The 11583-nt window shown below is 55.6% G+C and overlaps 1 protein-coding gene across 2 annotated transcripts; it reads right to left on the bottom strand.

The window, feature by feature from the left end:
- Positions 1 to 509: 509 nt before the first annotated feature.
- Positions 510 to 10798, bottom strand: LOC100342572 (cytochrome P450 2E1). Of its 2 annotated transcripts, XM_070057031.2 has the most exons (10): positions 10594 to 10798; positions 10131 to 10277; positions 9618 to 9777; positions 6624 to 6773; positions 6145 to 6305; positions 5644 to 5820; positions 4673 to 4814; positions 3131 to 3318; positions 2558 to 2699; positions 510 to 1179 (listed from the first exon to the last, which is right to left on the bottom strand). In XM_070057031.2, exons 3-10 carry the CDS (start codon positions 9688 to 9690, stop codon positions 995 to 997), a joined length of 1218 nt encoding a protein of 405 aa, XP_069913132.2. In that variant the 5' UTR covers positions 9691 to 9777; positions 10131 to 10277; positions 10594 to 10798; the 3' UTR covers positions 510 to 994. The 2 variants fall into 2 exon arrangements, with proteins under 2 accessions (XP_069913132.2, XP_002718818.3); XM_002718772.6 differs by lacking the exon at positions 10131 to 10277.
- Between the last annotated feature and the right edge of the window lie 785 nt (positions 10799 to 11583).

The following is an 11583-nucleotide window of genomic DNA, read 5'->3' as shown; positions in this document are numbered from 1 at the left end:
ACGCCCCTGACTGTGTACCGAGTGCAGAGGACACAACGTGCAGGTTTTCACAGGACCTTGTGCTTTCTATACTGGGCTCCAGCACAAAGTGGTATTCAGAGTAGTGAAGTTACCTGTGGTGAAAACTGGTTATACAAAGAATGTAATTCAAGGATAGCATTGTTACCCTAAGCGTTATGTAATATTGTAACTAGACAGCACCTGTCACCTGTCAGCCGAGCAGCTGGCCCTCCAGGCCATGGATTTCCTGCCTGCTAACTTTGTGTTCAGCAGTGCCCTAAGTGGGTGAGCTGGGAGGTGGGGTCAGCAGAACAATGCCCCAAAGATACCCTAAATCCAAGAACCATGGATATGTGAACTGACAAGCTGTAAGGAATCTGAGTGTGTGATTGAATTCAGGGTCTTGAGACAGAGAGAGCACCCTGGTTTGTCCCCGTGGGCCCAATGAAACCCTGCAGGAGGGAGGCAGGAGGGTCCGAGTCAGAGAGAGGTTGAAAGATGCACACTGCTGGGCTTGAAAGGTTACTGTTTATTTTACCAGGCAACATGGACACAGGGTGCACCCTGTGCTGTGAAGTGTTCCAAAGGCCATGCAGGCCGGGCAAACTCGGCCCTCATGCAGACACGGTGGACAGGCTGCATCGTCTCCACGGTGCAAGGGGAGGCTGAGGCACAGAGACAGCGCTCACTGAGCCCACTGAGGGCTGGCCGCACTGGGACAGGAGTCTTGCAACAAACTCCTGTTTTGCAACATTAATGCTAAGTTCACTGGAAGGATTTTACCCTTGCTCCATATAAGCTGGGGCTCTCCGTGTCCTGACGCTAAGAGAAGAGCAGACGGGTGTGCTGCCTTCTCAGACCTATCTTCATCTCAACAATGATGCCCAGAGTGGGCCAGGGGTGGCACCCAAAGGTGGAGGGCATCAGGGCTGCAGGCAGAGCCTCCCCAGGGGCACTCGAGGAGAAGAGTGGCCTCTGGGTGCTGCCCTTGGGTTTACGAGCGGGGAATGACACAGAGTTTGTAGCGTGGTGGGACACGGCCAAAGCCCACCGTAATATTGCGAAGGTCAATGTCCTCTGGGTCAACGAGAGGCTTGAGGTTAAAATGCTGCAGAATGGCAGACAGGAGCAGAAACAACTCCATGCGAGCCAGGCCTTCTCCAACACACACGCGTTTTCCTAGAAGCAACAACAGCATCGGTGAGACGCGGCCGGAGTTGCTAACTTGAGGCAGTGGGTCGGGGCTGGGGGAGGGCGGCCATAGAGAAGGCGCTCCCTAAAGCACTCTGCCCGCAGAAAGAAGCGCGAACCTACTCAAGAGCGAGCTTTCACACAACAGCAGTCGTCAGAACTCCGCAGCAAAGCTGTGTCTGCTTGCGAAAAGGGCCTCTGCCCAGGACACAGGCAGGGAGGCGGTGGGCAGTGCCAGAGGCCAAGGCCCCAACCCCGGGGCTGAGTCCTGGAGCTGCCTGTGGTCTTCCCTCAGCAGAACGCACAGAGAGGCCCTGGGACGGGGAGCAGGGACTGAGAAGGCCCAGAAGCCCCATGGAGGGAGACGGGGGCACCCTGTGACGAGCCCGGGAAGGTCAGAGTTGCAGTGACCCTTGTTTAAAATTATGGAGCCTTAGGTACATGGTTTTGGGAGATTTTCACTAAGTCCTGTTAAAGTAGAAACAGACTGGCGGTGACAGAGGGATGGGTATTCTGGCACTGCAGGTCAAGCCGCCACTTGCCGCGCCGCATCCCAGGACAGAGCATCAGCTCCAGTCCCGGCTGCTCCACTTCCAAGCCAGCTCCCTACTCATGCGCCTGGGAAAGCAGCAGATGATGGCCCAAGTGCTTGGGTCCCTGCACTCCTGTGGGAGACCTGGATGGAGCTCCAGGCTCCTGGCTTCAGCCTGGCCCAGCCCTGGCCATTGTGGCCATTTGAAGAGTGAACCAGTGGATGGAAGATCTCTCTCTCTCTCTCAAATAAAAAACAAATAGGGGGCCGCGCCTTGGCGCAGTAGGTTAATTCTCCGCCTGCAGTGCTGGCATCCCATATGGGCACCGGTTCTAGTCCCAGCTGCTCCTCTTCCAATCCAGCTCTCTGCTGTGGCCTGGGAAGGCAGTAGAAGATGGCCCAAGTCCTTGGGCCCCTGCACCACGTGGGAGACCCAGAAGAAGCACCTGGCTCCTGGCTTCAGATCAGCGCAGCTCTGGTCATTGTGGCCATATGGGGAGTAAACCAATGGAAGGAAGACCTTTCTCTCTGTCTCTCCCTCTCACTGTCTGTAACTGCCTCTCAAATAAATGAATAAAATCTTAAAAAAAATAAATCTTTAAAAAACGAGTGTGGCAACATGTCCACCTATGAAACAGGATTCACTCACAATGCCTCCTCCCTGGACTTTTGGTGAAAGGTGTCACTTGACTTCTCTGAACAGGGAAGAGCTCCCTAGGTCGTGTGAGGCCCCACATGCTGCTCTGATCCCACATGATGGCAGAGTGTGGGTGTAGAGAGGGCGGCGTGGGAGATGACTCTACAGGGCAGGTGCGACCTCTGGGCTCGTCTCACCTGCGGAAAACGGCTTGAAGTAGTCGCTATACTTGAACTTCCCCTCCTCATTCAGAAAGTGCTCTGGTTTGAACTTCTCGGGATCAGGGAATTCTTGCTTGTCATACAAAAGGGAGTCCAGAGTCGGGATTACAACAGTGCCCTAGAAAACCAGAGGTCGTCTCACTCATGTCAACCCAACACGGGCTTTCCCCCAGGAGCCCCTGGGCAAGAAGGCGGTTTTGGATTTTACGTTATACAAGATGGCAAAATATTTCCATTTGGGGAAGTTGCTTGCTTAAGGACTTGATGGAAAACAGGATCGGGCTAAGGAAGACGAAAGCCCTCGTCTCTTCACAGAGTGACTCCAGGGCTGGTGCTGCTGCTGCCCCTCCCTGGGGCTGGAAAGTCCTACAAACCCAGGCCCCTTCCCAGATCTCCTCTCTGCTCCGCAGGGCAGGTCTAACCTGCCCACCATTAGCTGTGTCTGCCCAAGGGAGGTGTCCTCGGCCCCCATCCCAACCCCTGCCCTAATCGTGCTCCCTGGAAGGCCAGGTGGTGAGCAGAAAGGCAACACTGGCCATGTGCACCAACCTTGGGGATGACGTATCCTTGGAAGGTGGTGTCCCGTGTGGCTTCGTGCGGCAGATTGGAGGGCACGAGATCGATGAATCGCTGAATCTCATGTACCACAGCGTCCATGTAGGGCATCTGCACCCTGTCCCTGACAGAAGGCATTCGGCTCGGCCCAATCACCCTGTCGATTTCTTCATGAAGTTTCTCTGCCAAGATACGAATGAGCTAAGTTTAAAGGGCTGGCTTTAGGTAGGCACCCCCCGCCCCATCTATCGAACACCCTCGCATTCTCCTACCACCCACCTACCTATGCACCCATCCACCTGCCCACCCATCTTGCCGTCCACCCGACAGCCTTCCGTCCCCCACGTGCACCCAGCAGATGTCTGTGAAGCAGCTCGAGCAGTGCTGGTGTTCTGCAGGCACCCAGACCCACGGGATAAATTCTCCACGAGGCTCGGTGACAGCTGAGCCTAGGGCTTGTTCAGCACCTGCCGGTGTTTGGGCATCCGTTATCTTAGCTGACAGTGCTCAGCTAGTTCATCTCTTCATGTTAGGAGTAGAGAATAACAAACGGTCTTGGAAATTTCTTTTGGGAGAGAAATTTTGGCTCTACTATTAGCCTCGGCATGTTTGTGCTGTGCTCTACAAAGTGTGGAGAAGACAGAGTGGAGTCAGACACGCAGTCTGCTTGAGAGAGGCCACAGCACGTTCAGGAGAAAGAGCCGTGTTTGGCGCGGTGCACAGATGAGCTATGGAGACACACACAGCACTGCCTTCAGAGAGACCAGGGCGCAAACCTGAACCCGTCACAAAGCCACATTCTTGGAGGCGATGACTCCATAGCCTGCAATTCTGCCCGGCTGGCGCTCAGCTGAAGCCGCATTTTCACTGGCAGCAGCTGTGGCTTGGGCAGGGAGGGAGCAGCACAGGCCACCCAGGCTGTGCACTCGGGGCCAACCCAGAGAGAGGCAGGGCCGCAGGCCCGAGGGCACCCTCGTGTGAGGCTGCTGCCACTTTACTCCCTCTTGCCTGGAGGTCAGCTCATCATCCTGGTGACTGTGGGTGCCCCCACGAGGCCTCTATTCAGCCACGGTGGGTGCTTCCCCTACGTATGTGGGCCCAGACCCCACGCCTCCAATAGACACTGGGTCCCCTTGGACGCAGGTGCTGCTGGGAGCAGCCCCGTGAAAGCAGTGAGGAGGCTCCAGGCTGGCAGCCATCTGGGTGCTGGACGCCCAGGAAGAGCCCCTTGGCCCTGTACACTCTCCACCCCCGCCTGTAAGGCCAAGTCTTCTGGGCAATAGCAGCATTGTTTTCTCTGTCATGCAAGGCTCACAGAGCAGAGTACAGACCCTCAGGCTGCTCTGTCATGTAGCCAGAGGCCCCTCACAGGCTGTGGGCCAGCCAGTGTCCAAGGGCACCAGGTCCTGGGCATGCCCAAGAACACCGCCCCCAGAGAGGTTCCCCAGGGGCCCACGCCATCGCTGAGGGTGGCCAGCAGCTGCAGACCCACAGCGGAAGCTGAAATGCAGGCTGCCTCTGCCGGAGGCTGCAAACCTTCGATCTCGGGGTGCTTCAGCAGGATCAGGAGCCCATATCGCAGCGTGGTGCTGGTGGTCTCCGTGCCCGCAAAGAACATGTCCGCCACAGTCACAGCAATGTTTTCCAGCGTGTACAGGGGCTCCGTGCTGTGTTTGTCCTGAGAAATTAGAGACGGACGGGGAACCGGTGAGAGGGTGGCTTCAGGGGGGTCAGAACCACCTCCAGCTCCGCGGGGAGAGCAGAGGCAGGAGTGCCAGAAGCTGTCCCTGTGGGACCCACTCCCTCTCTCTGCTGGGACACTGAGCTTCCTGGGAAGCCTCGGAGGGCAGGATGGGCCCCTCACCCAGGCCCTGGGACTCCTCCCTCAACAGCACGCGGGCGTCCTGGGGGATGGGAAATGCGCCTGGCCTCGGAGGGACCCTGCTAACACCACCTGGGCCACAGTGGCCAGGGTCCCTTCTTTCCAGCCCAAGTCTGGTGTCTTTATCAGCAGGCCATACAAGGGGACAGGAAGGAGCCCACGTGGAGGAGGGGAGCTTCGGAGAGCCCTGGCCGTCGCCTGAGAGTAATCAGCATGGACTGCATTCCACAGCCACAGCAACAGGAAAGGGAAAGACAGGGACACAGAGGGCTCACCAGTCGGAGCCACAGGCAGGGGTCCTGAGGGGCTGCAGACGCACAACTGGGGAACAAGCGCCTACAAGGGGAGCCAAGGGCTTCTCCTCGTCGAGACATGGCTCTCAAGGTTGGTGCACTGAAGGGCACTGAGCGGGACGCCCCAGGCTCCCGCCACCCCTGCAGCTGCTCCATGGGGAGCAGAGGTCCTGCTGAAGCCAAGGGTGTTTGTGCAGAACTAACAGCGCCAACTGCGGCCCCTGGGGCAGCTGGACACCACGAGTGGGTCACAACAGGAAGCTGGAACCTGTGAGCCCCGCACACCCCCACCTGGAGCCGCTGCAGGGCGGGAGTGTGGGGGTGGGGTGCACCTTCTCCATTTCTATGAGCAGGCTGTCAATGAAGTCCCGGGGGCAGCTGGGGTCCAGCGACTTGTGGTGCTCCTTCACTCTTGCGAGTGTGTACTCTTTTATTTCAGACACATTTTTTATTACTTTCCTGTGACTTCCAGGCATGTACTGTAGATAGTTTGAAAAATTATTGTAAACCTAAGGAGAGAGAAAAATTTTGTTACCATATTTCTTTCTGGATGCAGCATAACTTTGCGTGCTAGGTTAACAACTTTACTCCAGACTTGATTTATGGCTGTGGTCATCAGAGTACTTGGTGTCTTGTTGGAGAGCCACTCTCCAAAGCAGGGTGCACTCATGGAAACATGCCCTGAGGTCGGGAAAGGAGGCCCACGGGCGTCTCTGGGGGGAGCACGGGGTGATCCAGTCAAGGAAGCCCACACGACCTAGATTCCCACCCATCCAGTTCCCAACATGAGCTTGGCGAGAGAAGACGAATGAGACAGGAGGGAAGGGCTCCACCTGCAGCCAAGGAGTACTGAGCAGGTAGAAGTTCTCGTTGAACAAACTCATCAGCCTCAGAGCCTGCTTGTCCTTATAGTCAAAGCGGTCATTGAAGAGGATTTTGGCGATGACGTTGAAGGGTGTGCAGCCGATGACAAAGGTGGGGTCGAAGGGCTGGCCTGGAAGACAGGTAGGTGAGTGATACGTGGGCGTGAGGAGGAGGGTGTGGGAGACAGGTGAGCTGACAGCCCCCTGGCTGGAAGGAAGAGGTGGATTCTCGCTGGGGCCTTCTCCCTCCCCCAGCTCGGTCTGTGCAGTGTTTGGCAGCGCCTCGAGAGGACGCACTGACACCGCGATCCCTACAACACATCACACGTGCCTGCCCCGTTTGGGTTTTCTTCGTGCTGCTCCCTTGATGTGTGGACGCCGAGCGTGGAATGCAGCCCGAGGTCCCCCAGGCCCCTCTCCTTGTCGGTGGGTCTCACGAGGCTACGCACCCTGGGTCTTCCTGAGCTCCTCCAGCAGGAAGTGGGCCTCCTTCTGGATCCGGTCCTCGTTGCCCTGTTTCCCCATCCCATAGTCCCGGAGGGTGGTCAGGGAGAACCGCCGAGTGTCCTTCCAGGTGGGTCCATTGTTGAAAATGATCCCTAAGGAAAGGGGGCCGGCAGAAGTCACTCGCAATGCCCGGCTCTCAGGGAGATGGGGCTGGGGTGGGAGGTGGACCCCACAGGGCCTTGGGGCACAGGGCGGGTGTGCAGGTGCACGCAGAAGCACAAGAGGACCAGGGTGGATCCACTGACCAGGGGCCTCTTCACATTCAGCCTCGCAGGGCCTGTGTTTGTTCTCTTCTCCCTTTCATACTAAACAAGCCCACACGTGGCCACTCACGTCTCCCACATGCTCTGCTCACATCCACATCCACAGGTGAAAATGCCCACTTCTTTCCTGTCTACTGACCACGTTCTTGACAACCACTCTGTCCTCACTAATGTCGAAACCTCACACTGTAAATGCCTCAGCACAAAGCTTTCTGGCTGTGCCCCAGGGTCTCCTAGCATCAGAGGTCACCCAGCCCCTGGGCTCACAGAGCACTGGCGGGAGGACCACACTTTCCCTTCAAGCTCGTTGGTCGTGGGAGCTGCTCCTCCTCATCTCCTCCTGGAGTGTCCCCTGGAGGACCCCTGGGCCATGATGTCTGAAATCCACAGACCTAAGATTGAACTTTTCCTTTAAAAATGTTCACGAGGGGCCGGCACTGTGGCATATCAGGTGAAGCCCCTGGCTGCGGTGCCAACATCCCACATGGGCATCGGTTCAAGTGAGGAACCTGAGCCTGGATCAAGGCGCAGCTATTTTAGACTAGGCCTCCATCTTGTAACTCGGGCCTGACTGGGCCCTGAACCCTAAGCCAAAAGCTCCTGAAAGAAGAAAAATAAACCCCCCCTGCGATAAACTCCCCTAGCAACAGCCAATCAGCAGAGAGCATGGAGATGCCTGAAGTTCCAGCTTCTGTTCAGGTGGCCAAGGTGATCCCGAAACCCGGCAGTTTGGAACATACACCCTAGCGGCCTGGACCCTACACTGTATTAATTAATTAGTTTATTTTAAAGATTCATTTTATTTATTTGAAAGAGTTATATAGAGAGGTGGAGACAGAGAGAGAGGTCTTCCATCTGATGGTTCACTCCCCAGATGGCCGCAATGGCCGGAGCTGCGCCGATCTGAAGACAGGAGCCAGGAGCTTCTTCCGGGACTCCCATGTGGGTACAGGGGCCCAAGGACTTGGGCCATCTTCCACTGCTATCCCAGGCCTTAGCAGAGAGCTGGATCGGAAGAGGAGCAGCCGGGACTAGAACTGGCACCCATATGGGATCCCGGCGCTTCAGGCCAGGGCTTTAACCCGCTGTGCCACAGCACCAGCCCCTGGACCCTATACTTTCTCCAAACGTTTTAAAAACCATCAACCCCAAAGCCATCCAGCCACCTTCACTAGCTCCATTCCTGCCGCTAGATGCACTAGTCATATTTAAGAGATGTTCTTTGAACCTCCCACGGAATGAGATGATTTGCTGAATGGTGCTATAATATATAGAATGTCTCTGAAAACCCTATAAAAACCCCACTAACTGAAGAGTTGGGTCTCTCAATTCAGACCCGCTGCGTCGGTGACGGTTGGTAGTCTAGGCCCCAGCTTGCAACGTAACTCTCGTGTGTCTTCAAGTGGTGTCAGCTCCTTGGTGATCTTTGGGGATAATCAAACTGGGAATAACACAAGTCCTGGCTTCTCTTCTTCCAATACAGCTCTCTGCTATGGCCTGGCAGAACAGTGGAACATGGCCTAAGTGCTTTGGCCCCTGCACCCACATGTGAGAGCCAGAAGAAGCTCCTGGCTCCTGGCTTTGGATCAGCACAGCTCCAGCCCTTGCAGCCATTTGGGGAGTGCACCAGTGGATGGAAGTTATTGTCTGTAACTCTGCCTCTTAAATAAATAAATAAAATCTTTAAAAAAAAGTTCACGTATTTCCATCCTTATTCCAATAACTCTACAGTTTTCACTTTTCCCCAGGTACAAACCTGTGTCATCTCTGATGTCGGCTCAGTCAGCTCAGCTCTGTGAAGACCCTGGGTCCCCATGGGACAGCCCGCCCAGCCTGGCCCTGCACAGCCCTTTCTCGGCCATACCTGCCGTAGGCATCGGGGGCCCCTCCCTCACCTCCCCTCTCCTCTTACTTTTACCCACCACCATTTCTTCAACAAGAACATTTTGGTGCCAACTGTGACAAGACGTCCCGCCAGGCTCTGGGGCTCAGGCTCTGGGGCTCTGTCGTAAACTGGGAACAATGGTCCCCCCCCACCCCCCGAGAAAGTGCCCAGGGCATGTGTGCTCATTGTGCTGTGAGGAACACTCTAGAAAGAAGGCTGGCTGGTCCCAGAGTGCAGGGACAGAGCAGTTTGAGTTGGGAAGTGCAGGCCAGAGGAGGGTTTGGATTTTACCCTGCGGGGTCAAGAGGAGGGGGCAGAGCTGCTGGGCTGTGAGTGGAGGGCAGCACCTAGCACAACCTCCTTAGAGGCTGCTCACCAGGCCGGAGCCCGGGAGAGGGCAGGCTTCTCAGAGCTCTGTGACAATTTCCTGAACAATGTGTGCAGTCCCTGGCACCTGCTGCCTGTGCTCAGACAGTCATGTCATTATCCCTGGAGGACCAGGTGCACATCATGTCCAGGGCAGTCTGGGCCATGTGCAACGTATAAAATAGGGCTTTGGAGACCCCAACAGAGGCACTGAAGCCTCCTGCAGCCCAGCTAGCACTGCCCCCAAGGCTCCTGCCTTGAGCCCATCCACGGGTGCAGACAGGGGTTGTCCTCCAGCCATGCGCCTCTTGTGTTCAGGTCAGCATTGCTGCTGTCACTGTTAGTCTGGGACTTGGCCAGGGCTGGGTGAAACCCTCACGCCCCTGTAGGGATTGGTCTCCATGCCTGGGATGTGAACTCACCCTTGTCCTTAAACTCCCGGAAAGCAGGGATCTCGCCACGCCCAGAGAACTCGTTCTTGTGGTTCAACAGCATCTCCCTCACCGCCTTGTAGCCGTGCAGAACCACAACACGCCTGGAGCCCAGGTACACAGTGAACACCGGCCCAAAGCGCTCTGCCAGCTGTGGAGACCAGCAGGTGCAGGGTGAGGCTGGTGTGAGCAAAGGAATGCTGTGTCCACCCCACCGTGGGAAGACTGCAGGCACGTCCGTATGCCCAGCTGCCCGCCTGGACACATCAGCCCCGTGGGCTCTGGCTCTTGTCTCCCTTACCAGAGGCCACTTTGCGGGCACCATCACCCCACTGTCCAGGTCCACACTCAACGCCTCAGCTCCCAGTGCTTCTGGCTGACCTGGAGCTAGGAACCCGCCACTGCCCACCCTTTGCTGTGCACCATGTCGATGTGTGGTCACTGGTGGACAGCTAAAGCCAATCCCAAGCGCCTTGGTGGCCTGGCTTTCCTTTATCAACCCACCGAAGTCTTGGACGTTCTAGTTCATTCACTGTCCACAGTAGTTGCAGGGCGGTGGTGGGATTGGTCTGGTTCCGATGGGCTGAGCTGACACTTCACTTTTCAGGCTGCTCTTGGGATCGCACAGGTTGACGCCCAGCAGACGCACACCTGGTCATGAGCGCATTGCCCCACATGGAGTGGCCCAGAGCAATGCTCAGGCCTCACCAGCCTGCGCATACTTGCTCCAGTGACACGGCATGACCAGGGTCTCCAGGGCCTCCAAGGTCAATGCCCACCCTGAACACTTGGCACCCAAGCTGCACCATCAGTGCAGCATTTGTCTTACTCCTGGAGGATGTATGGATTCAGTTAATTCAAAACAGACTGGCATTGAGTAACAGTAACTTGTTTGACAATAAACTCGATACATACATTTAGATCAGATTCTTGGTTTATTCTCCCCAAAGTAAACACTGTTGCTTACCCTGCCAAAGGACTTGGGAATATCCTTCAAATCCAACTGGAGAAGATTCCCGATGATGGGCAGTGGGAAAGGTCCTGGGGGCAGGTTCCAGCTGCTGTGGATCTGCTTCCAGACGGATATGAACAGGAGGATGACCATCCACCCCAGCAGGGCGACGGTGATGCCCAGAACAGCCATGGTGCTTTGCGTCCTGCTGCCAGTGAATAGGGACGAGCCTACAAAAACCAGATCTTTTATAATGCCTGGTTGAGAAGGGAGGGTTCCCCACCAGCCAATGCCACCTTCCTTCCCCGTTGGCCCAAGTTCCTGGTTTATTATTAGCTGTGGCTGGCTACTGTTTCAAAGCCTGAGGCCTGCCATGCCTGCTTCTTGAAAGGCGTGCCCAGTGACCCGACGAGCCAGCCATGGTTGCTTCTTGAAAGGCGTGCCCAGTGACCCGACCAGGACCAAACTGGGCTCTGGCAACACCCCAGCGCCTGGAGACGCTTCACCAGCCGATAGGCCTGAGCGTGGGGTGGTGACCTACTGTGTCCTTTGACAGTGGTTGGACATGTGGCAGGTAGTCAGATCCATGCCAAGTGTTTATGCGTGGTGGGACTTTTATGTAAGGTAGCATAGGCAGGGTGCCAGGACTGGCCTCTCAATGTCTGACCACCCCAACCAGACAAACGCACGAGGGCAGAGCAGGATCCACACACTGCCTCCATTCATGGAGGGAAAGAAGCAGAGGAGAGAGTCAGCAATTTTGAGAAACATAATCTCTTATATAAAAACGTTTATTTTTATTGTATAAAGTGAAGAAATGTTATCCTTTATGATTATTTTGTCAAATTCTGAAAAGAATTACATTAGAGCTTTTATTGTATTTGTTTTAAATCAATGAGTTAAATTTGGAGGACTTTGCATTTCTGAAAAGATTTATATTATTTATTAGAAAGGCAGAGTGACAGAGGCAAAGACAGAGGGAGAGGCAGAGAGAGAAAGATCTGC

The sequence above is a fragment of the Oryctolagus cuniculus genome, chromosome 15 (assembly GCF_051225735.1).
Source record: "Oryctolagus cuniculus isolate XC-2025 breed Fujian yellow rabbit chromosome 15, ASM5122573v1, whole genome shotgun sequence".
NCBI lineage: Eukaryota > Metazoa > Chordata > Mammalia > Lagomorpha > Leporidae > Oryctolagus > Oryctolagus cuniculus.
Note: the sequence above shows the minus strand (reverse complement) of the source record. Positions and strands in the feature narration are given on the sequence as shown.